This window comes from Anabrus simplex, chromosome 1 (assembly GCF_040414725.1).
Source record: "Anabrus simplex isolate iqAnaSimp1 chromosome 1, ASM4041472v1, whole genome shotgun sequence".
In the NCBI taxonomy this organism is placed as follows: Eukaryota; Metazoa; Arthropoda; class Insecta; order Orthoptera; family Tettigoniidae; genus Anabrus; species Anabrus simplex.
In genome coordinates, this window is record NC_090265.1 from 819,363,452 (window position 1) to 819,390,803 (window position 27,352).

The 27,352-nt window shown below is 41.8% G+C and overlaps 1 protein-coding gene across 2 annotated transcripts in view; it reads right to left on the minus strand.

Moving 5' to 3' along the window:
* LOC136857575 (SET domain-containing protein SmydA-8) overlaps nt 1-27,352 on the minus strand; it is a 210,208-nt gene that overhangs the window by 121,454 nt on the left and 61,402 nt on the right. For both annotated transcript variants that reach the window (XM_067136349.2, XM_067136348.2), the window contains exon 3: nt 4,752-4,895. In XM_067136349.2, coding sequence (XP_066992450.2) covers nt 4,752-4,895 — 144 coding nt within the window. The remainder of the gene's footprint in view (nt 1-4,751; nt 4,896-27,352) is intronic.

Here is a 27,352-nt window from a genome sequence, read left to right on the forward strand (position 1 = left end):
AGGCCACCATCCCTACTTTTCCTATAGTCGCCATAAGACCTGTCTGAGAATGGTGTGTCGTAAAAGAAATAGCATTACTCCGCCAGTAGTAAAGATGTGTGAAAAATCCTTCGTGGTTTGTTTAGAGGTGGAAACTAAAAAGATACAAGAAGGTTTTCAAATACAGTGTATAGAAATAAGAGTAATATTCCAATTTAAAATGCTTTAATCTCGACTTATTAGCGATAGTAGTAGGTTTGTTTACTTTCTCACCGACCTCATTCAAGAAACCTTCTTCCGTCCACATTTTCTCACGAATACCTCTTTCCCCAAATCACGTGTCTCAGTCTTTTCTTATTCACGTGCTCTAGAAATATATCTCGCTTCTATGCAATGTTTGTTCCCTCCAAAGTTTATTTTTAACCTCAGTATCTTAATGAGTTCGCTTGTGGTTCTCATAAATTATCCTTGGGTATTTTTTGTTCCTCTGTGATCCATTTTTATTCTATATTGTAACTGCTGGGTTATCTTTGCTTCTTTTCCTCTCCACCGTCCTCTTTATTGGAAATCTACAGACCATGTGCTTTTGCCAAATAATATTTGCTTACGTGATTCATCGCAACCAGGCTCGTTCCTGAATACCATTCGATTATAGTCCCTGGGACCAGACGCAGCAGGAATGCCACTTCAGTAGTTAAGGGTCAAATGTCACTCAGAATGAGAAATAATTAGTGCTGCCTGAATGGTGAATGAAAAGTTACTAGGCATTTTTCTAAATCTTTATTAGTACATATAAGTACGATTAGCACTCATATTCAATACAAGGAGGACTCAAATGTGTGCCTTTCATCTGAAACATACGAAGGCTGATCGGAAATTTCCAGTATTCCCACAGAAATCTAGATTTCCTTACTTACGAAGAACGCACCCTTAAGGTCAAGCAGAATGTCTCCTGCAGGAACAGTTTCCTCGGGCAAATGGCAGGAACAAATTTGGGGTATTATTGTCCTTCTCTGTAAGTTACTACCTAGAAGTGAGTGGGATGGGAAGTGGAGTTGTCAGTTTTCTTTCTGCATTACAGAAACGCTACCCATGTTCTCAAGCGAAATATAGTAGTAATGTTAAAAGATGCGTTCTGTCAGTTCTTAGAGGGAGGTCCGTTTGCTGCCTGACTGGGTGGGGAGAAGGGGGTAGGGGGCATGGCTGCTATGGAAACAAGGGCGGGTCCACTGCGGTTGCCATGGAGATAAGCCTGCTGATCGGCTCGTGTTGCAAGGAGTTGCCAAACCTCTCAAGTCTGAGTTACGTAGGATAGAACAGCGGTCTGAACGAAAGAGCAAGTGAGCCGGAAACGAAGGAAAGGGGAAAGGAATGCAGGAATGTGGCAACACCGTGCAATGCTCCTCGCTCCAGCCCTAACTGTCAAAATGCTTCTTTCAATATTACGAGTATGGTCTACTGAAGCTGTCGCTGGCGCGGAACAATGCAAGGAACATGAAAGCCACGCCGCACGCTAATGTTTAGAGAATCACAACAATACACGTATCGTCAGCGATAGTCGGTTGACGTAAACAAACACATGCTCGCCTGCCGGATACACTACAATCTCTTCGTCGTTCAGGTGTGGACAAGTTGTTCCGTAACTATAGTTCATCCCATGTTAAGAAAACAGTATTGCTCTTATGACAACAGTGTTGCCATATTGAACGGCTCTGCTCAACACCATTAAGGTAGAGGGCGGCATATACATTTGTGAAATTCAGTATTTAAGTTCAAGATAAAAATCGAAAGAAACTCAGCTGCAAATTATTTTATGAACTAAAGGGAACGGGGGTTTACATGAGCTATTTTTAGTTTGTAAAGAATCAGAGGTAAACTACGGCACATAAAGTACCTCAGCATTGAAGCGTCAGGCAAATTGGAGGAGAAAATTAAAAAAAGAAATATTGGCTCAAAGGATGAGGGATGCACTTAATAAATTCCTCCAGGCAACGCGGGGTACTACTGGGCTTTCACGTCGCTCACAAAAACAATTGTAAAACTTAAATGCATTCGTAAATGCTAAAATTGAAATGAACTTAAGAAAGAACAGCTAAATAACAAAACCAAACACACACAAAAAACACGGCAACTATTTTTATCAGTACAAGTTATGCCATGACGTATCGCTGCATACAAAAACACAAAAATCTTCAGTAATAACTTCTTTGCAGTACTAAAATAACAGAATGCACACAAATACTGTGCAATATACAACCAACTCTCACTCATCACAAGACAATTAGTACGCACTGATTTGAAACCTAAAAACACGTACGCAACAAATAAATACTGTAGATGACTTCACTACAGAAGTGAGCTGCCAGCGGTTCATAGAATGAGGGATTACACGATGCGTGTACCACAGCAACACAGAAGGAGGAAAATGAAGGAAAGCAACGAGGCGATGGCTGTTCCTGCCATTGTGTTTCCTCCCTACCAATATATTTATGAAATAAAAAATGTTATGTAGTTTTTTTTAATTACACACGAGCAAAATATCTCATCCTTTTTGTCTGTCTTTTATAATACATTAAAAAGTAGAGTATAATATCCCTTAATTGCGAGGAATTAAGGATGTCTGAAAGGGGGGGGGGGGTTCACTCCTTGTGAGTCCATAAGAGCTATAGGCTACTGTTTTCTTAAAGTGGAATGAGCTATAGCATGGCTCCAGTGTTTCTCAAGTCTACATCCACTGAAGGACGAAGAGAATGCACTTTTCCCAACAACCACGCTCCGTGTATCCGGCAGGAGAACATGTGTGTGTTGGTTTACGTCTACCGACCATCGCTGGTGATATCTATGCACATCCCCAGACATTAAGAACGAGAGCTACTTTGAAGGAGAATGTGCTAGCTCGGTGTGGAACAAACCGGCACATGCAAAACAGATTGATGTAGCCTAATATGAGAGCTGCAGGATTATTACAGGCTCACTGTCTTGTCGGGATTGCTCCATGTTATATTAGGAGGGAGGTCGCAGCTAGCACCGAAGGGTTTAAATCTCACTTTCAATATTTGAACATCAGCCTTCTGAAAGTAGATTTAAATCCAGAAGGAGCTTCTTAACAGTCCCTAGAAGGATCAGCAAAGACAGCCCCGGTCACCAGGTGCAAAGATTGAACTCAGCTATCCGACTGGATAGAACCAAAGGAATCCCTACCTGCTGGTCACACGGAGAAATGGATAACCGGTAACTCCTTGAGCAGATTACAAGATGAAGTTTCGAGATCCAGGGTGAGCTTACTCAATCACACTCCTCTACTGATTGTAGAGTACCGGAAACAAACCGATATGTCTTCTGCTTCCAGGCGCACCTAATGCTCTGGTTGGGGATACATTTTAGGCGGGAACTGTATAACTTCGGCAATGACCCACATAGATTACTATACGTTATTAATTTTAATTTATCTTAAGGACACGTCTATGAAGATCTTCTTTAGCAAAATAAGTCCCATCGCTACTTACGTGATGGTTTATTTGGCCCTATCTCACCAAGAACAAACTAAAAGAAATTGTAAAAACAAAGGCAAATTTTCTGAAGAAGATTTTTTTGTTTGTCGCGATACGCCCCATCCAGGCTAACTTATTGTCCAGCGAATCCGGTAATCTGTGTCTGTCAGGTCATCAGCCCAGAGGCTGGTTGCATCCTCAAATAGTACCACCAAAGGCTATGCAGTTATAGGGAAAATGCACAAACCAATGGCTGAGCCCAAATAAGGCATACTAGGCAAGATGAGGAGTGAGGTAGTTTACCACTGCTTTCCTCACTGGACCAGAAGGTGCTACTGCAGCACGACTGTCCCTATGAGCAACACCCTTCATAACACTCAGACACACTGGTCGTGCCCTGAATGTCATTAATCAGCACCACTCATACCCCAGCAGCTCCCACATTGTCACAACCTTGGATGAGACTGGGACTTCGGTGGAAGCTACACTTTGCTCTGGCCTGTGCTAAGAGACGGATGCAAAAATACTGCTTCCATCAAGAAATGGCAACAGGCGGATCCTTTTATATAGAGGATATAAAACTACAGATGCGCCTACCAAACACAGCCTCCTACCAAGACCTTTAGCAGAGCTACAGGCTAAGAAGAAAGAAATATGGTCTGAATTCTACGCAATTGTAGCCCTGGCATCTTCAGTCTGGAAAGTGCCCGACTATGATCTTCAACATATGGCAACTCGATTCTCAGTGCATGGATTCCACTTTCGACTGTGTAAAACCAAAGCCTGCCACGAGCCAGCCTTACAGTGCATCTTTGAACTATGTGGAGAGAAATGTGAACGAAAGCACGCCGAGTGGTATAATATTTTTTTGCTATTTGCTTCATGTCGCACCGACACAGATAGATTTAGGCGACGATGGGATAGGAAAAGCCTAGGAGTGGGAAGGAAGTGGCCGTGGCCTTATTTAAGGTACAGCCCCGGCATTTGCCTGGTGTGAAAACGGGAAACCACGGAAAACCATCTTCAGGGCTGCCGACAGTGGGGCTCGAACCCACTATCTCCCGATTACTGGATACTGGCCGCACTTAAGCGACTGCAGCTATCGAGCTCGGTGAGTGGTATAATAGGAGACAGGGTTCTCTTAAGGACTTGTGTAGTGAATAACCCTTTCATTTTCACTACAATTGTTCTTTTTGGATTAATGGCTATTATCTGCAATAAATCTATTAATATTATTAATTTTAATTTCATATTATATTAGTATAACCTATGTACCATTACCTATACTTGTGAGGCCCATCTTCACAAAGACGCTTGTAACAACCCAAGCACAGAGGTTGGCAGCCTTGAGCTGGGCCCACCACGAGTGGAAACTCGGAGACGATAACGTCTCCTGCTCGAAGATTCTTGGCCGCTACCAAGTACCTGGAAATAAGAAAAGTTCGCACTGAGAAAAATAACTGATGGAAGCTGAACATTGACACACAGAAGACAAAATCACTACTCGATTTTAAAAAAATGACAAGGTACCGAACACAAACATTAAGACTGAAAACTTAGGGATATAACAAGTGAAGCAATACTCCTTTCAAAACCTATCTGTACTGCATCAACGTTGATAAAACGCCGTTAAAAATGAGATGGTTTTCGACTTCAATGGATTGTCCATTGCATGCGCAGTACGCCGTACTCACTTGATCTCCAAAGCCTGAATGGTACCCCTATCCCACTTTTAAAATTTCATGGTAAAGGCGTGAATCGAACCTGGGCTTCCCGGGGGTGGCAGCTAATCACACTAACCACTTCACCACGGACCATGCAAATTTAATATTTATAGATATTTAATTATTTTCATTACTCAGCTCGAAACTCATCATCAGGCCATTAATGAGTTTGAAATAGCTGTGGAGATTTTGTAATCTGCCTCCTATGCAACAGGCAGTGGCTGTATATCAGCTTGTTTACTCGGTAATTTCAGCATTCTGCAGCGCACATGTGACGTGCCATAATGTTTCTGAGCGAGACGTCGAGGACAGTTGGCTATGGAAAGAGTGCGGGTGAAACGAAGCTATTAATACCGGAACAGCAGAGAAAACTGTCTTTATTGTGAGCCAGTGACTTCGTCAGCATCAGCAATTAGTGTGTGTTGGCAAAACGCCACGCGGCCAGCCATCGAATGTACACAACCTACGTGGGACAGAGAGATTATGTAACACTTGTTGTAGCACGATATTAAACCAACGTTTCTATCAGACTAACGTTATATTATTATTATTATTATTATTATTATTATTATTATTATTATTATTATTATTATTATTATTATTATTATTATTTCGTTTTTTGTTTTGACCGACTATGCACCTCGTCAATTCGAATTCACCGAGCTCGATAGCTGCAGTCGCTTAAGTGCGGCCAGTATCCAGTATTCGGGAGATAGTGGGTTCGAACCCCACTGTCGGCAGCCCTGAAGGTGGTTTTCCGTGGTTTCCCATTTTCACACCAGGCAAATGCTGGGGCTGTACCTTAATTAAGGCCACGGTCGCTTCCTTCCCAGTCCTAGACCTTTCCTGTCCCATAGTCGCCGTAAGACCTATTTGTGTCGGTGCGACGTAAAGCCAATAGCAAAAAAAAAAAAATTCGAATTCAGCTTAATCTCTTTCTGGGCTTTAATCCTTGTCCAGTTCTCTTTCATCCTTTCACTCTGCAATCTCCTCCTTTCTTCTGTCCACGGCGTTTGGATACGGGATCCAACTTTTTCTTGAAACATCTTCGTGGCCTTGATCCTCGACTTGCAAGCATCCCCATTGCTGATATCAGTTTCTCGTATTCCCATTTGTTCCAGACTCTCCTTCACCTCCTGATACCAGCGCACTGTTATTTCCTTGATCTCAAAAATCTTATTACCTGATTGGTTAGTCTTCCCAGGTTCATTCTATAGATGTGTCCGAAGAACATAGCTTTCCTCTTCCTTATGGTAACCTACATCTTTTCAATCTTGAAATATAATTCTCGGTTTCTTTCTGTATGATCTATTCTCTGTTATTAATTTGACTCAGCGTGGTGGAAAGATCATTACTATTTATTTATTTGTCCGACTCATTGGCGGAATGGTCAGCGTACTCGCCTTCGGTTCAGAGTGTCCCGGGTTCGATTCCCGGCCGGGTCGGGGATTTTAACCTTCATTGGTTAATTCCAATGGCTCGGGGGCTGGGTGTGTGTGTCGTGTTCAGCATTAGAATTCATCATAAGTAGGGCTCCATTCTCATAGATGCGCAAGTCGCCTATACAGCGCCAACTCGAAAGACCTGCACTCGGCCTCTTCGGAGGCCACACTCCATTATTATTTATTTATTTATTTATTTATTTATTTATTTATTTATTTATTTATTTATTTAGTCAGTCAATCAGTTTACCGTCCAGGTTTCGTTTTTGTCCCGGACTCAGCAAGGAATCCCGCCTTTACCGCCTAAAGGGCAGTGTCGTGGAGCGTGAGACATTTGGTCGGGAATACAACCGGGGTGGAGGACTAGTACCTCTCCCAGGTGGCCTCAGCTGATATGCTGAATAGGGTCCTCATAGGGGATGGGAAGATTGGAAGGGGTATCCAAGAAGAACAGAAACAACCGTGGCCTTAAGTTGGGTACCATCCCGGCATTTATCTGGAGTAGAAGTGGGAAACCACGGAAAACAATTTTGAGGATGGCTGACGATGGAATAGAACCCCATCTACTTAGTTCACCCCCGAGGCTGAGTGAACCCCACTTTTCGAATTTCGTGGCAGAGCATTGAATTGAACCCGGTTCTCCGTGGGTAGCAGCTAATCACACTAAACACTTCACCGCAGAGGCGACATTATTATTATTATTATTATTATTATTATTATTATTATTATTATTATTATTATTATTATTATTATTATTCATGTGCCGTGTCCGTTTAGCGAACGTAGACGATCATGTTAGCAATATATATATTTTTTTTGTCGATTGCTGCTTCCATATCAGTCCTTCAGATTTTTAATTACGGTGTTCTACTGGGACCTCGTTCGTCTTCCGGTCTTTCCTTGCATGATGATGTGCAAGAGACGGTATTTTTCTGAGTTTCAAATGATATGAGTAAAATATTCTAATGTTATTTACTCAAGAAATGGCACGTGACCCGAGGCCATTAACGGTGGAATACAAGGATAAAATGTTGGAAAAGTTACAAAATATTTACAATAAAATAATACTTTATTTCTAAATGTTTTACTGACAGAGAAAAGAGGAAACCTTTACAAATGTATAATATAAGACCACTGCACATTACTTGCAGATTCACTGCTAATTTTCTTTTTTATCCATTGATTCTCTCTTTTATTTATTTTGAAATTGTTGCTGCCTGTTGTATATGTTTAGGGAGAGCATTGTATACCTTCACAAAGTAGTGCCTTAAGGAATTACAACCATACTTACTAGATTTACTAATTCTGTATGGACTTTCTCAGCGCCTCGGGTGTTATATGAGAGTGTGTGTCAGAATTTATGATACAGATAATGTTTGTATTCTACCCTTGGAAACGTACGGCAATTTGGGTGCATTATGAACCAAATTAAGGTTAATTTTATATACCACCATAGATGAGACTCCATCACGTAACATATGGAGTGACAGAAGTCTGCATTTCTTACACAAACAATCCGCAGGCGTTAAAGGGTGGTAATTTATAAAGTGCTCTCTTTTGTAAAATTGCAACTTCAACATCTCCTAAACATAAATCTTGTAAATCAGGTGACTTTCAATGAACGCCTCATAAATAGATTTTAAAAACTTATGGTTGAATATTTTATATCTTAGTCTGTGAAGCCCTCCAATTGTTGGAGTATTTATTTTATTTTTGCATTTGGTTTTAACTTGATCGTTCCAGTCAAGCCTTTCATCCATTTTTAAACCTAGAACTTTAGTAAATTTAGAAGGATGATCGAAAAATGTTAATGTAAGATCAAGATGAGTTGCACATAAACGCTTGTGAAAAAGTATACGCGTGAAAGGAGGCAGAAAATGGAAAGGATTAATTTGTGCTGTACAGTATAAGGAGCAGTTATGAGTGCTTACGACATGTCAATTTGGCAGTTGTTTTCATTTGATACTAAGAAAGGTAACTTCATTAATTCTTCACCATCGTTATTTATCTGTGATCAGAATTTTTTTTAGAAATTGCTTTAGGTCACACCGACTCTTATGGCGACGATGGGATAGTAAAGGAGTAGGAGTCGGAAAGCAGCGGCCGTGGCCTTAATTAAAGTACAGCCCGAGCATTTGCCTGGTGTGAAAATGGGAAACCATGAAAAACCATCTTCAGGGCTGCCGCCAGTGGGGTTCGAACCCACGTCCCTAACCGCACGGCAAACTCGCCCGGTGTGATCAAATCTCTTAATCTGTTTCTTTTCATTTATAAAAATCTTCATTAGCTGAATTCATAGTCCAAGCATTCGTAGAGAGGGAGACAGATAACAACTGTTTCTCTAAGTAAATCAAAATAAAGTGTGTTGAAACCTCACGCGTATTGTTTTTATAAGGCACGTACCCGTCCATCAACGAGTTGTACTAATTTTCGTGTGAGTGGATGCGCAGTTTGGGTGACGTAGGTGCCAACAAGCATTTGGAAGATAGTGGCTTTCAACCCACCTCACAGACAGCAGCCATGAAGAGTTCTCGTTTTTTCCTGTTTTCACATCAAGAAAGGGCTGTACCTTAATCAAGGCCAAAGTCGATTCCTTCCCACTCCTAGTCCTTTCCTGTCCCATCGTCGCCATAAGACCTATCTGTGTCGGTGTGACGTAAAGCAAATAGCAAACATATATTAATGGTTTTGTGACTTTTCGTGTAGCGGAAAAAAATGTACGAGATTTTTTAAATTTTAACTAGCGGTAAATGAAATGGCGTATGGCTTTTAGTGCCGGGAGTGTCCGAGGACAAGTTCGGTTCACCAGGTGCAGGTCTTTTGATTTGACTCCCGTAGGCGACCTGCACCATATTCAGGGCTGCCGACAGTGGGGTTCGAACCCACTATCTCCCGGACGCAAGCTCACAGCTGCGCGACACTAATCGCACGGCCACCTCGCGCGGTCATTAATATATTCTTAGGCTTAGAAGACGAAAGAGCGAATACAGATTCTTTGGTTGTTTCCCACTTAGGACACCCAGCGGGTACAGAAATGCACCCTTTGACTCCACCACAGGGGAGATAAAACAGTTATGATAAATCGAAAGAAAAATGACTGTGTCCACAAAAGAATGGTGAGGTTCATGAATTGTGAGAAAATGAAAGACACCGCAAATATAATTCTTACCTAACTGTCATTTTCATTAGCCAGTCCTTTGGTGTAAACGTATATTCCAAGCGCCTGGGTTCGTTTTCCGAGCATGTCTTCTTCTTCTGTGAATCTATCTTGAGCATCTTGTTTCAGTTGTTCACAACTTCTCCCTTGTTTAACATCTGTTAACATTCCAAACTTTCTCTTCTTTTTCATCCATCTATTTCTCCCCTCCATCACCCTCTGTTGAAGGAAATTTCCACGAGTACGTGACCTAACCACGATATTTTCCTCTTCCTTACCGTTTTCATCAGGTGTCTCTTCTCTCCTACTTTCCTTAGCACTTCATCATTTCTCGCTTTATCTGTCCACTTCATAGGAAATGATGCTCTTCCAATTCATCATGATGTCAAACGTCTTTCTTAGTCGACATTGACATCAAGAAAGACAGCTTGCAAGACGGCTTTAGATCTTGTCAACCGGGTTCAATCTCCGAAATGCCCGGAGAGATGAATGGTTAAACTCGACACATCATGGCCTCCTTTCAGTGATCCCACTACAAGGCTTGCTGGCTTTAATCTACCTCGGACAGTCTAGTCAAGGTTAAACAGGATTCGATGTGGTACTGGTGGAACTGGTGCAGCCCTATATCAGTGGGGTTGGATAAATTCTCCCCACTGCGATTGCGGTTCTGAATTGCAAACCATCAAGCATATTGTGCAGGAGTGCCCTCTACGTGCATATCCTGGCTCCTTGGATGAACTCCACTCTGCATCTCCAGAAGGAATTAGATGGATTGCAGACCTTTCTCTCCATATTTGAAAAAGTGGTCCTAATGCTGTAAATTGTATATATGTAACAATGTAATTTAATGTAATTCTGAATGTCTTGTAACCATTATACGCTAAATCTATATAAATAAAGTTGTAGGGGTCCGCGGTCTGTAATTTCTTTTGTTTTGCCAATTCTTCAGATATTTATCCCTTTCAGGTCACCTCAAGACCGAATCGGTGGTTTTTACTTTTCGTGTCTGTTTGTCTGTTTGTCTGTCTGTTTGTTCCACCATCGCGTCGAAACGGCTGGATAGATCTCAACCAAACTTCATATTTACAGTATAATCATCCCGGGAAAGATTTCGATATGCATATCATTTCAAAATCTTTGAATAGACAGGGAGTTTATAGGAAAACCAGAACTGTTTTCCTCCATTTTCTCTTATACTATTGATTTTCTGTAAACTCCGTTTACCGTACATGAAACGTCTCTTTATTATAAGCAACTTTCGTTATGTTCATAATGTACCTTACTCTTCAATGACGGAGAAAATTACTATTTTCTGCGGGTATCATGCTCTGCATTGAGTGACCGACAGATCGACAACGAACCTACAGGTTACCATGGCAACGTCTCTGACTGCTCGCCAGCAGGGAAGTAACTTATTGCCAATTTCCTCATCATGCTTTTAAATTCGTGGTTGTTCCTTGGGTAGAAGGCAAGAGAGGCGTCAATCGGCCTATCTGGGGGATACTGGCGGAATATCGTTGGAGGTTATAACCGTCCTCGAATAGATTACTGTAAATAATAACACCATTAGTCATCTTCTTATCTGTTTACCTAAGAATCACTGCGCCTAAATTTCTCCTCTTTTACAGCTTTATTATATCCATAACTCACACCAGCATAATTTATTGAAGGGCATTTGATTTTCCAATACATTCACTTGGCATTTACATATTTGTCGTTATCCGGCTGTCCTCAGTTATAATCCATTTTCTTTTAACCGTATTATTTTCTTCCTTAATTACTTCGTATGTACGCGAGTGTTAGAATATACTGGATATATTTCCACCAAACTTCATATTTAGAATCCACCTGCCCTTGGGTTGGTTTTTGGGTAAATATTGTTTTTAAATCCCTGAACTGGTTGGGGGTTTATACGAAATCGAAACCGCGATTTTGCACTCCCACAAAATATACACAAACAAACTTAATGGAAATCTACCTGACTTAATGGAAATTAATTTCTAAACCGTTTTTATCATGTGCATCATTTCGATACGAGGATTAATAAGAAAGATATCATTAACGGACCATTTTTCGGTACAAGTCCCATCGTACTTAAGAGTGTGTGCGTGTAAAGCGTATTTCTTACAACTTCAAAACTACTGAAGATATTCGAACCAAACTTTATATTTAGCATCCACCTGTACAAAGGTAGGTTTTAAGGGTCAATAACATTTCATGTTCCCGAAATGATCTGGTGGTTTATACGGAACCGAAAAGGTGACTTTACTCTTCCACAATATATACAGTACAAGACCTACCTGACTGGAAATCGACCAAACGTGATGGAATTCCATCTCTAAAACTTTGCTTTCATGTGCATTTTTTTCGTCAGGAGAAATAATGAGGAGATATCATGAATGATGTGTTGCAGGTTAAGTCCAGCGGACATAGCCCAAAAGGTGCTGTACGTGGAGCAGATTCCTTATCTATCCATATAAATAAAATCGTAACGACTGTGTGCCTCTACCTTGACTATTTTGGCGAAATTTTCGCACAGCTACCCGTTTAAGGGGTAATAATGACCATCTGCATATTTTTTTTGGTTTAGTTTCCTAAAAGTCCTAATTTTTACCCTCCTCGCCCAAAATTCAGTTTGCGGCATAATCTGCCAGACGAAAAAGAAAATTGAAATTTGACAAAATTATACGTTTCAGTGTGTAACAGGCGGAAAACTTCCAAGATCTTTAAATTTTTCACTTTTGATCTCCGAAGAATATCGAAATATGGAGGCAATTTTAATGATTGTGCAGACCTTCGGGAAGTCCTATCACATAACGGATTGCACAATCTCCGTTCAATTTGGAATTATCTACAACCTTGGTCTTATGACTTTTGTCGTATCTGTATCCTTTTTACGTTTGATTTCTCTCTATTAATCGATGTTAAGTAAATTTGGACTTTTCACATGCATAATTCATACTTTCAATCACTTATAGGAAATATAGAATCATCAACCTCTTCACGAAAATTGGCTCACCCTGTAGCCATATATGAGCCAAATGCTATGTAGGCCCTATGTAGCTGTCACATAATTATCCGAAAAGTAATGCAATGTGAGATAATCTTGCAAAATCTTTACCCTGTTCAACGTTTCTAACTCAATCTGACCCAAGAATAGATGAGATATCATAGGACCAGCCATTTAGGCCATTAAATCCGGCGTCTTATGGTACAATCCTTTGTCGACATGACGTACGTTTAGCAGCAGTTAATCTGTAAATGAAAGTCTGCAATATTGTAAACACGCATATAATTTCGCATGTCAATCTATATATATTCACAGATGTCGATTTGTAGCGATCGAGAAAGAGTGTGTCTGCTATTGTAATCAGTACTCCCCACACCGACTTTGACTGGCAGTAGGAATGGGGTCCTTCTCCAACTCCTGTGTAACTGGCATTAGTAAGGAAGGCCTACCATTGTAATGAATAGTTCACTTCTCGATTTGACTTGCAGAAGGCAAGGGAACATGCAGTTTTGTTTAAAACTCCCCTACTCGATTGTTTTTGGCTGTAGGCCAGGGTGCCCTCCATTATAAACAAATGTACCCATCTAAAATATGACTGGCATCAGGCATAGTGGCCTGCTATTTTGATGGAATCTCACCAACTTGGTGTGACTAGCAGTAAGCTGGCTGGCAGTAGGAAAAGAGGCCTGACATTATAATGATAACTGCACAACTCAATTTCGACTGATAGTAGGGTACTTGCCTGCCATTATAATAGAAACTCCTGAACTGTTATCTGTCTGGAAGTAGGAAAGGCGGCTGCCATTGTAACGAAAACTCCCCAAATCGATTGTGACCGCGCAGTAGGCAATGAGGCCTGCAATTATAATGTAAACTTCCCAACTCGATTGTGAATGGCAGTAGGCAAGTGAGTCTGCCGTTACCATCACAAATACGTAACAAACACTTTACAGTGGAAACAACGTATGGGGACCTCCCCATGCTGTTTCTCGGATAACGCGAAGAGACATGCAATTTTAAAACAATCGTATTTACTGCATGTACAGTATTTACTTCGATATTCGAATACAATGTAGAATACCGTAGCGAAGCACGGGTACATTTGCTAGTAATAAATAATAACTTTTCCCATTCTTCTCCACAACCACATTTCAAAACTTTGCAAACACTTTGTTTCTTTCTTTCTTAATGTTCATGTTTCAGCTCCATATGACACCACACTCCACACGAAACACTTTGCGAACCTCTTTCTTAAATCAATAGGGATTGTCTTAGATGTCAAAAACCCTCTCACCTTTCCGAAAGCTTCTTTTCCGACCATTAGAAGGGTTTTAATTCTGGACTGAGAAGTAGAATGGGCGTCCACTTGATACAAAATTTCCTCAAGCTCTTAGTACCGGAAGAAATTGCACTTTGAGAAGATGACACTACTGTCCTAACATATATAGACGAACACTAGTTGCCATGGTTACAACGGTGTCAAAAAACAGATGACACTAATTCCAGACAGAACCCCCAGTCCAAAAACATACCTATGTTAATGCTTATTGTTGTTTTTCGAGTGCGTGACAAACATTTTTCTGGAATAATAAAGCTGTATTTAGCTACGTTCACACAAATGAAAATCCTCCCATGAACTATAAAAATCACATCGAAATCACTAACGAGAGGAACAACATATTTTCTTTGTTCATTGGTTCATGGTCAGTTATTTGAGGAACAACAGTATTTATAACCCACTGTATACATATGAGCCATCTGCTTCAGTAATGCTACGGTAATTTATTCCAAGTCTTTCGTGCTAAAGTTATTGAAAGCTCTGCCAACTACCCAAGATCATTATATAGAAAGAGCAGTCTCCAAGCTATTAACGGACTCGCTAGATAGGAAAGGTGGTTAGGTACTCGCATTCTTATCTCAAGGATTCCTCTTGTTAGCACATTTTACTTGCTCCTCCTGCCCCCTCAACACACACACATATTATAATTCGTCATTTGATGAACTCATACCTTCGGGGTCATCAGCAGTATGTAATAAATAACAATGAATATTCATCCTGGCGATCCATTGCGATTGGTATCCCACAGGGGTATGTCGTAGGACCACTTCTATATTCCGCCTATATAAACGATATTACGTCGTCGGTTAACAACTGCAGACACCACATGTACGCTGACAATATGCAATTATATTTGCATTGTAAACCTGAAAAACTAACTCATAAAATTAAAATGCCAATAGAGACTTACAAGAAATTTGTAATTGGATTGACACGAATGGACCTAAATTAAATAACGTAAAATCTCAAGCTATCTCACCCACGTCTTCGTTCAAAAAGCACAATAAAGTTCTATTTACCAAAATTCAACCTACAAAATTCACCAATTTATTTCAGTGAATCAGTCAAAGATCTCGGTGTTATCATAGACGAACATTTTTCATGGAAGCAGCAGATTATCATCATTTCCAGAAAAGTACTTGCGACACTTACCAAGTGTATGCATAAGTTACTGCCAGTTTTTGTGGTAAAGAAAACACGTAATTTTCAAGGTAAATTCATTTCATGTTTGTTCAAAATATTGGCCATCGGCTTCTACACTCTTCTCGCATCTTTCAGGAAAGTTATGAATACCATGCCAGGAAAACTGCTTGTATTTTGGGGCAAACCATTCGTCAAGCTATTTTCCAACTTCCTGGAAATTGCTGAAGTGCTGTTCTGCGAGCACATGCATCATTGATGCGAAGAGGTGATAGTCAGATGGTGTCAGGTTGGGAGAGTACGGCGGGTGTGGAAGGATGTCCCATCCAAGCGATTCCAAGGTCTCTTTCACTGATTTTGCTGTGTAAGACGGCACATTGTTGTATAACAAAATCAGTCTGCCATGCCTTCTGGCCATTCCGGTCGTCTTTCAATCAATGCGTGATTTAAATTAATCATTTGTTGACAATAGCATTGTGCATTGACGGTTTCGCCGGGCATCAAGAGTTCATAATACACAATACCGCTCTGGTCCCATTAGACACAAAGCATGGTCTACTTGCCGAAGGGATATTGCCTTGGTGTTGAAGGACCGGCTACACCAGGTGATAGCCACTATTTTCTCCGCTTCGTGATTTCAAAATAAATCCATTTTTCGTCACCCGTCAAATTCGGTACGAAAATATTTTTCTTTCTTGGTGTTGAAGCAGCATTTCACAAGTCACTTTGCGATTTTCTATTTGCCTTTCATGCAAATCGTGTGGGACCCATTTACCAAGTTTATTGATCTTCCCATTGCTCGTAAACGTCTGCTGATTGTTTCTTGTGACATATTTAATCCTTGTGCCAATTGAGTTTGAGTCCAGAGCGCACACTGACTTTCACGTTGAAATCACCACGTTAAAATTGTCAAAACCATGTCTCACATGTTCTAATCGATGGAGCGTGCTCACCATATGTTTCTACCAGCAAACGATGACTTTCCACAGCCTTTTTTTTTTCTTTTCATTAGGTAAGAAAAGCAATGCGTGCCGCAAATGTTCTTTTCCAGACACAAACGTCGACATTCACTCAACGATACAACACAGACGCTTGTGTTTGGCGGACTCAACTGGTGCGTGTTGGTAGATTAACGTCAGACGAACAAACTGATGTTTGTGTCAAATTCATACGCTCCATACTTTTCGCTGTCGCCATCTCTTAGTGAAACCGCAAAACACTTATGCACACACCTCGTAACTTACTTAGAAGATACCGCAACATATCTTCTCGAGTATTAAAGGAACGCCTCATCACTCTGGTATCATCTCGACTAGCCGGTCCCGCGATATAGGGGTAACGTGCCTGCTTCTTACGTGAAGGACCCGTGTTCGATTCCTGGCCATGTCAGAGATTTTACCCGGATCTGAGGGCTGGTTCTAGGTCCACTCAACCGTGATCATGACTCAGCCTATGTGATTAGAATTGCGGAGCTATCTGACAGTCAGATAGCGACTCCGATCTAGAAATCCAAGATTGGCGTCGTGCCAGATTCGACCGTGCCGCTAGCGACCGCATAATCTCTAACCGTGCTGGATGAGACCGTTGTTGATAAGCCAGTTTTCATTTTTTAAGCTATGTCATCATTCAAAATAAAGTAAGCTAAATCAGAACCAGGAAATGTTAGAGAATAGGCGAAAAATGTACAGCACTGTTTACAGGGTAGAGAATTCTATTCAAATAGCGAACTATTATAATCGCAAACAGTGTACAACATTTAATTATGTAAAATTAGTCCTCCTCTGTGGTGTAGTGGTTAGTGTGATTAGCTGCCACCTCCAGAGGTCCGGGTTCGATTCCCGGCTCTGCCACGAAATGTGAAAAGTGGTACGAGGGCTGGAACGGGGTCCACTCAGCCTCGGGAGGTCAACTGAGTAGAGGGGGGGTTCGATTCCCTCCTCAGCCGTCCTGGAAGTGGCTTTCTGTGGTTTCCCACTTCTCCTCCAGGCAAATGCCGGGATGGTACCTAACTTAAGGCCACGGCCGCTTCCTGCCCTCTTCCTTGTCTATCCTTTCCAAACTTCCCATCCCCCCACAAGGCCTCTGTTCAGCATAGCAGGTGAGGCCGCCTGGGCGAGGTAATGGTCATCCTCCCCAGTTGTATCCCCAGACCCAGAGTCTGAAGCTCCAGGACACTGCCCTCGAGGTGGTAGAGGTGGGATCCCTCGCTGAGTCCGAGGGAAAAACCGACCCTGGAGGGAAAGCCGATTACGAACGAACACTAAATTAGTTGTCGGGAAATACAGCCTATAAAAGCCTTTACGGAGACAATCCCAACGATTCCGTGAAAGGTTTACAAGTAATAATAATTAACGAGTACATTTCTATGATGAAAGTTCAAATAAACCATGCACACATTACATCACACACAAAGGTAATATCTAAAACCAACTCAAGAACTTGTCGTTGAAAACTAAACCAGTGTAATGTAGGCTTAAAATTTGGAATACAACGAACATACCTATTCCTCCCACAGAAAAAATATAGACGGGTCATAAATAATGCAAGAGATATTTTAAGGTCAAAATCCTAAAAATGGGGGGGGAATGTACAATCGGTTAATTATGCTAATTGCTTTACGTCGCACCGACACAGATAGGTCTTATGGCGACGACGGGACAGGAAAGCCCTAGGAATAGGAGGGAAGCGGCCGTGGCCTTAATTACGGTACAGACCCAGCATTTGCCTGGTTTTAAAACGGGAAACTACGGAAAACCATCTTCAGGGCTGCCAACAGTGGGGTTCGAACCCCCTATCTCCCGGATGCGAGCTCACAGCTGCACGCTCCTAACCGCACGGCCAACTCGCCCGGTCAGTTAATTATGAATACTAGAAGAACACAAGTGCAGTTTTAAGTTACCTTATCTATAAATACAGTTCTTGGAAATCATCAGGATCAGTCCTAGATTTTGGGGAAACAGAAATGACAGAGCAGCATCTTCCTAAGTTGCTTTTGAAGAATTTACTGTTAAGTACCAGCACTATGGACCATGTTACTTGACTACTCCTATAAGCAGCTACGGCCCCTACTTTACGTAACACTCCTGGGAGAAACTGGTAGTTTTAAAACACGAAATATGGAGATGCATTTACTTTAATGCCCATATATGGAGATGCGTTTCCATGTCTGGGAGAAAGTACCAAATAGGGTATCTCAGTGCATTATGGCTACTACGGGAGTCGGCTGGGTTCGAATTACCCGTTGGCCATCTTCGAAATAGTTTTGCGTGGTTTCCCATTTTCAACTCAGCCAAATTCCGGGATGGTACCTTTCTCATGACTATAACCACTTCCTTCTCATTCCTAGCCCTTACAATTAAACCAAAACCCACAGACCCCGGCACTAAAAGTCATGCGCTAAAAAAATAACATTTGACAACTTATTTATTCAGATAGTTTGAAGTTTCGTGAGATCATCTTACATAATTAAAGCACATTCCAGTACCGGTATATGCAGAATGGGCGGTAATTGGTGTATCAAATTAGCATAAGAAATCTTGGAGAGAGAATCACTATGCCGTAATTTGGGGTGTGTAGCTTGCACCGTTACGCGAAGACTTGGGAGAAAGGAAACGAGCTGCTCGAAAAAGCGGTATATTCTGAGCTGTTCGTGGAGAGATGGCGTGGAATAACATTGGTAGACGAGTAAGTTTGAGTGGTGCTTTTGAAAGTAGGAAAGACCGCAATATGAACATGAAGTTGGAATTCAAGGGGACAGTTTGGGGCAAATATTCGTTTATAGGGAAAGGAATTCGGTATTGGAATAATTTCTTTCTTTCTTAATCTGCTTACTCTCCAGGGTTGGTTTTTCCCTCGGACTCAGCGAGGGATCCCACATCCACCGCCTCAAGGGCAGTATCCTGGACCGTGAGACATTGGGTTGGGTGATACAACTGGGGAGGAGGACCAGTACCTCGTCCAGGCGGCCTCACATGTTGAACACGGGCCTTGGCGGGGGATGGGACGATTGGAAGGGACAGACAAGGAAGAGGGCAGGAAGCGGCCAGGCCTTAAGTTAGGTGCCATCCCGGCGTTTGCCTGGAAGAGAAGTGGGAAACCACGGATAACCACCTCCAGGATGGCTGAGGTGAGAATCGAACCCACCTCTACTCAGTTAACCTCCCGAGGCTGAGTGGACCCTGTTCCAGCCCTCGTACCACTTTCCAAATTTCGTGGGAGAGCCGGAAATCCAACCCGGGCCTCCGGGGGTGGCAGCTAATCACACTAACCAATACACCACAGAGACAAACTTGGAATCATTTGCCAAGAGAAATGTTCTATTCTTTTCCTAATTCTCTAAAATTATTTAAGAAAAGACTTGGAAAAACAGCCGATAGGCAACCTGCCACTTCGGCGTGGGCCCTAGATACAGATCAGTGGTGACTGACTGATTGATTGGCAGATTGGTCGCTAGCGGTATGATTTTGGCTTGGTCGCATCCGGCGCGGTCGCTTCTGGGACGTAACCCCAAGAATAACGGCCGAGAGGTTTCGTCCTGCCGACCACATGACACTTCGTAATAATCTGCAGGCCTTCGGGCTGACCAGTGATCGTTTGACAGGCCATAGCCCTTCGATGCTCTTACGCCATGGGGTTTGGTTTGGTTTGGTTTTGGCATTTCGGTGCAAACGTAAACCTTACAAAATATCCCAGGTGTATTTTTAATACCCTCTCTGCTACCAAATAATAATCATTTAAGCGGTCAGTTTTCAAAGCGTCTGTTATATTGTTCGCTTAGATAGTGGAGGCATGATTCTTAAATACCTCTTTTTTGCTTAGTTAACCTCAATCGCCCGTTCATTGTATCTTTCAAAATGTATATGCAATGATGTCGGAGAAGATACACAGTGAATTTCTCCGTAAACGTGCCACTTAATTTCTCATTCCTTTGCAGTGTTCCCTTGGGACATGTACCAAGTACGTAACCGCCGAGGTGTTTACTAACAACATTGTAACTGCGTTTGTCCACTCCGAAGATGACAATCTTGTTCGATTATTTACCCAAAAATTTCGAGTAGAGCTGCATATACTGAGATTCTCCTTCCTCTCAAGGATTAAGAAACCCGTGTATGAATGACTTCCTCCCTTAAGACTATTCTTAATCGCCTGCCAGTTCAGTTGTTGTTATCAGCTTCGTTGATATTTAAAGTGCCAAATTCAGATTTCCTCTCACTCAATAAAACTCTAACAGGGTGGGGGTGGGCATCATTGACTGGAAGCAGACTGTTACAGATATTGAAGATATTATAAGGAAGCCTCCCATTTAGCATTCACCAGACCACCACGACAACTTCTTGGAGCATAAATCATTCCATCTGGACAGTCGTGAGAAAGTCGAATGATTTCATTCACAACTTCTATCAGTAACTTATCAACATCATGTAGAAAGTTTATTTTAATATTATTTATTTATGGTGCACTCTGCAGGCGATATACGGTGAGTTTCTCTGATCGGTTGGCCGGCAGACACACCAAGCTCATCTCTCTCCCGTTGACTCATTGCTTCCCGTTACAGAGCGCAGCAAAAGCACGGAAATGCGCGCAATTCTCAGTTCAGATCCGTGCTTAGAACGTGTATTAAGTGTTGATCTGTCGCTCCAACTGTTCTCTAGTTGTGAACTGTTACTTCCGGGTTTAATTCTCATAATGCCTCCACACGTGTACACGGTAGAGGAAAGGGTATTTATGTACAATAATTATGTGAAAACAGAGTCTTGCAGGGAAGTCATTAGGCGATTTTCAACACAATTTCCTGGTGTACGCCCTCCACATAGAGAGACCGTGCGGAAACTTGTAAACAAATTGAGAAGAACTGGTTCTTTACTCGATAAGAAGCGAAGTGTTAAAAAACGTGTACTTAACGAGGAAAAAGTAAATGAAATCTCAGAAAAATTAGAACATACGCCTACAAAATCCCTAAGACGACTTGGATAAGAAGCCGGGGTTTCGAAGATCTCAGCATGGAGGGCTACGAAAATGTCACAATTGAATTAAACTGAATTCAAAATTGAATTAAATATAAAGTGTATGCAAGAAACCCTCACACTTTGGACGAACTGAAACAATATATCCGGAGAGAAATAGCCTCAATTTCAGAAGACGAACATATGCGTGTGGATCGGAGTTTCCTAAGACAATGCTAGAAATATGTAGATGCAGGACTAAAATATTTCTAACATCTGTCATAAGGTATGAGCTTATTTTCTTAATTCTTAATTATTAATTTTCTTTATTTTAATTGTTATCTCATGTCATGCACGGATAAAGCGAGCGAAGTGCTGTCCTTATTGCTAAGCCGCGGAGCGGGGAGTGATGAGTCAACGGGCGGCAGATAAGCTGGGAGCGCCTGCCGGCCAACAGATGAGAGAAACTCACTGTATAACACTTGGTTGCATATTGATTAATGATGGAGGTTTCAGCAACAGTGAACTACACAATTTGTTGATATTTATACTGAGCTTTTTATGAGCACAGCTTCATCAAACACAATTCCATCACAAAAGTTAACACCAAGACATCTGATGCGTTCGTCATTATTTATCAAACAACGTATATCAGAACAGAACCATCCGCAGTGGTAATTTTGCTATTTGATTTATTTATTTATTTATTTATTTATTTATTTATTTATTTATTTATTTATTTATTTATTTATTTATTTATTTATATTGCACTTCCGGTGTATTACAGTAAATAAGGGAGAACGTTAACGAGGTGCAAGGACTGGAAGGAAGTAAAGTCACAGTTGCTTTAGCAACTGAATGTTATCCTATGCAATTCATTATCAATCCTCCCACGCCCTAAAATGACATTGCAGTTACATGTATAACGGCAATCCCCCCACCACACAAGTACACGTGGCCATAATGCGCATATATTTAATAGAAGAATTATCATTCTCCCCTTTAAACATAAATAACCATCGTACACACCAGTGGCGTGTGCTGGGATCAAGACGTGGGCTACTACTAACCCCTCGTACTATTAATTCTCTTGGCTTGGGGACTGGGTGTTCAAGACGTCTTCACCATTCAAGGTTAAGTCTTAAGCGTTTTGAGCAGCCAACGGAGAAGCTTACTGTGTTGCCAAGGCTGTTTCACAAAATACTACCTCTACTACTGTCAATACTCAACACCTGATCAGTGGAGATGGTAGCCTAAAATGTAGCGAATAAAAGTCTTTAGCTGTGTGGCTAAATCGATAGAATGCTTGCCTTTGGTCCGATGGCTCCGGTTAAATTTTCAGAATCAACTCCTCGTACTGTTAATTCTCCTGGCTTGGAGACTGGGTGTTTATGACGTCTTCGCCATTCATTTCATCCTCATTAGGTCACCACCAAGCCTATACAGATAACTCAAACCCCATGACACTACATCCCTTGAAGAGACTTGGCCTACAAGTGACCGCTGCTCAGCCCAAAGGCCTGCAGATTACGAGGTGTCGTGTGGTCAGCACGACGAATCCTCTCGGCCGTTATTCTTGGTTTTCTAGACCGGGGCCGCTATCTCACCGTCAGATAGCTTCTCACTTCTAATCACGTAGGCTGAGTGGACCTCGAAACAGTCCTCAGGTCCAGGTAAAAATCCCTGATCTGGCCGGGAATCGAACCCGGGGCCTCCGGGTAAGAGGCAGGCAGGCTACCCTACACCAGGGAGCCGGCCCTATACAGATACCATGCACTGTTTATCATCGTCTATATAGTAAAAGAGTTTACTAAAAACAGCTTTGGCAAGTTCGTCCGTCCGTTCTACTGGACCTATTTGGTTCATTCTTGTTTTATTCTCTCCGGAATTACCTGTCGGTGAATCATGACACATTGATAGGTCTCTAAGATCAGCCAACTTTGAGTAATCATAAAATCAGATCATTAAATGATCACTCCAATAATTGCAGGCGAAGGCTTACCCTAACCCGCAATACATTCTGTACTTAACAGGTTGCTAAGCGACTAACACTTTCATTAATATTCTGATATATGTGATTTTCATCCTTAGTAATGTCATTGCATGCAGCCATGTTCGATTATTACCTGCCAAGCCAGAGAGTATAGTATACACTTCCTCTGATCACGGATTAATACTATTCCCTGATAGATACCATTTGATTCTCTAACCTTTCCCAGCTTCCAGATATATTCACCAGATGGCAGAGCGTCCCTAATAACTTACATACTGCTAAGAGAAAAATATACGTATAAACAGACCCCATCATCAGACACTACATGGGAACTCCTATCGAAGGATAACCTAGATACAGTAGAAAGAGTGAAGGCCATGTATCTGAAAACATTTCTCTGCCTGGCAAAAAACGATCCTTCGAGACTAACCTATGAGCTCACAAGACAACCGATATATATAGAAGAACTGCGATTAAAAATACCATTACTAGGCTTTACATCCATCAAGAACTGCAGGATAAAAAGGGGAATACAGTATATGGATAAATTTTTTACCAAACAGACAGGACGATGACGTCATAATGGATGAATTCTGACTACGATCTGCGGCACACCATAACGCTCTTATTATTAAATGTTCATAAAACCAGTGAAAAGGGCAGGCAAACAATATGACTGCGACAATGAAATGAAATGGTGTATGGCTTTTAGTGCCGGGAGTGTCCGAGGACAGGTTCGGCTCGCCAGATGCAGGTCTTTTGATTTGACTCCCGTAGGCGACCTGCGCGTCGTGATGAGCATGAAATGATGACGAAGACGACACATACACCCAGTCCCCGTGCCAGGGGAATTAACCAATTATGGTTAAAATTCCCGACCATGCCGGGAATCGAATCCTGAACCCCAATAACCAAAGGCCAGCACGCTAACCATTTAGCCATGCAGCCGGACATGACCCGCCACAGAAATATCGAGACGAGTTATCTGACCTATCTATAACGAAATCTGCGGAGCAGTACGGGTCCTCTAGTTGTTTATATTATTATTAAATGAAAATTTTAAATAGTACAGCATAACCAGCGGTCGTACCCATGGTTCACTAGTTTATTAGCTTCCCAGAGATACCAGTGATGGCGTCCGACCTACGATCTCGGGTTCGATTCCAACCAACTAAACGGAACACTAAACCTGAAAGATTGCGTTTCATTTTAGCAGATCCACGTATAAAAAGAAAACTATATTACTCATATGACAGCAGCTCTGCACTGTCTTCCTACAAGGATGTAGAAGTAAACGGGAGTGAAATACCAGCACTCTGTTATTCATATAATTAAGTCAGAAGTATGAGGTGAGGAAGTATATACGATGAGGATCACATGGTTGTTATTTAGCAGTCGCGATCTGCCGGAGCGAAGCCTAGCACATCTATCCCCCCGGTCCCCGCACCTAATCGGACATACATAAGCAAGCCGAGCGTGGTATGGCGAGGGGAGAAGGACGCAGTGCTTGGACTGCAATATACTCTCCGATGCCTTGCTCTCAGAAATACGCGCCACGTTTTATCTCATTGCTTTCAAGTTTTGTGACTGGAACAACGTGTCAGATACTTACATTATAATGTGCATTAGATTTTCATCGTTCTCATTTGAAGTTAGGGCTTCACCGATGGTCTTGGTAGCCCTCAGTATACGCCACTGATACACACTCATTTGAAAAACGAAATTGTCCACCATGAATGAATGGTGCGAGTGCAATGAATATTCCATTTGCCTTCTATGTTGAATGCATGCGCGGTCCTGCCGCTAGGGAGGGTACATGTCCCTCCCTTATTCATAGATGCAAGACTCCGAATACGGCATTTGTAAAAGTGTGAACAGTGTAAGCCACAATGCTATCTTGATGAGTTTGAGAGAGGCTGCATCGCCGGACTAAGAGAGGCAGTTTGATGTTTCGACTCATTGGTCGCCCCTTTATTGTCTTTAATTCTTGTATTTTTTTAAAAAGTCTTACTTCTTTTATTTTCATTTATTTGCTTTCTTAATCCATTTGCCCTCCAGGATTGGTTTTACTCGCGGACTCAGCGAGAGATCCCACATCTACCGCCTCAAGGGCAGTGTCCTGGAGCGTGAAACTTTGGGTCGGAGAGATAAAACTGGGCAGAAGGACCAATACCTCGCCCAGGCGGCCTCATTTGCTATGCTGTACAGCGGCCTTGGGAGATGGAAAGATCGGAAGAGATGGAAAAGGAAGAGGGAAGGAAGTGGCCGTGGCCTTAAGTTAGGTAGCATCCCGGCATTTGCCTTGAGGACAACTTGGAAACCACGAAAAACTATTTCGAGTATGGCTGAGATGGGAATTGAACCCCGTCTACTCAGTTGACCTCCCGAAGCTGAGTGGATCCCATTTCTGCCCTCGTACCACTTTTCAAATTTCGTGGCAGAGCCGGGAATAGAACCCGGGCCTCCGAGGGTGCCAGCTAACTACACTAACCACTACACCACAGAAGGCGGACTTATTTTTATTTAATTCGTTTATTTTTGTTTGTTATTTTTACGGTTTGTGTTTGTTAGTCATCTTTAATTGTTACGCATTTTTCTTAGTTTTTTATTCATTAATATTTTCTACCAGTTTATTTTTACTTTATTTTCATTTTTTCCTTTTCCTTCTTATATTAATGTTTTATTATTTTGTTTATGTTTCCTACTAGCTAACGTTTTATACTGGTTTTCTTATTCTTTCCTTGTTTTCCTTTTATTTCCTACTTAAAGATGACATACCCAGTCCCCGAGTCAGTGCTAATAACCAATTAAGTTTAGCATCCCCGACGAGACCGAGAATCGAACCCGAGGCCCCTTTAAAAAAAGCCAGCACGCTAACCATTTAGCCATGGAGCCGGACCTCACTTGCACTGTTCTGACTACATTGTGAATCGGTGTTTAATGCAGAGCGAACTTGAGGGTACACAAGCGCGTCAATAAGGTTCAGGTTGACCTCGACGGACCATCACCAGGGGGGATGATTTCATCGTGCAATAGGTCGTATGCACTCCCCAAACGTTGCCGCGTATCAGCCAGAGACATGTCATGGAAACTGTGGATGTATCTGTGTCCACTAGTACCCTATCCAGGTGGATAGCAGTGCAAGACCTGTCGTCACGGCGTCCCTTACGACGTCTCCCATCATGACCTAAGCATCACCGACGACGTGTGAACTTTTGCTAGGAACGGGCAGTATGCCAGCTTGTGCTTGTGTGGTGCTCAACGACCAGTGGGACGTAAAGCCAATAACGTTATTATTATCAACATGCTTCCTTGGCCAGCAATTTTTCCAGACTTCTCGCCTATCTAGAACGTTTACGATCAGATTGAGCGTCAACTACGGCAAATTTGGAAGGTCAGTTGTACGAGCTGTGGCAGGATCCTCCTCAGAAGGACATCTAACATTGTATGTCTTTATTCCCGAACGTATCGCCGCCTGTCTCCGGGTGGTCCAACACCGTACTAAGTGCATCTTGGGAGTGTTCAATCAGTCAATCAATCACTCACCACTGATTTGCATTTAGGGCAGTCACTCATATGGCAGATTCCCTGTCTGTTGTTTACCTAGTCTTTTCTCAAATAATTGCAAAGAATTTGGAAGATATTGCACATCCCCTTTGGTAATTTGTTCTAATCCCTAACTCCTCTTCCTATAAACGAATATTTGCCCCAATTTGTCCTCCTGAATTTCAACTATCTCCATATTGTGATGTTTCCTACTTTTAAAAACATCAGTCAAACTTATTCATCTATTAATATCATTCCACGCTATCTCTCCACTAACATCTCAGAACATATTACTTAGTTGAAAATGTCGTCTCCTTTCTCCCAAGTCTTCCCAGTCCAAACTTTGCAACATTTTCGTTATTTGTTACCCTGCAATAAATGCTTGGTGTGGAATCAATATTTTGATGTCTTTATAATACTACATCCTGAGCTTTTACCAGTTACATGCTACTGTAATGGCTCCTTCGTCGCGTACAGTTTCCCTTCGTAAATTAATGTAACAAATATAGTTATTGATTCTCTATTTATCGTATAGCTCTTAGTGCCGGAAATGTCCTAAGACAAGTTCCAAAGTCAAAATAAAAATGTT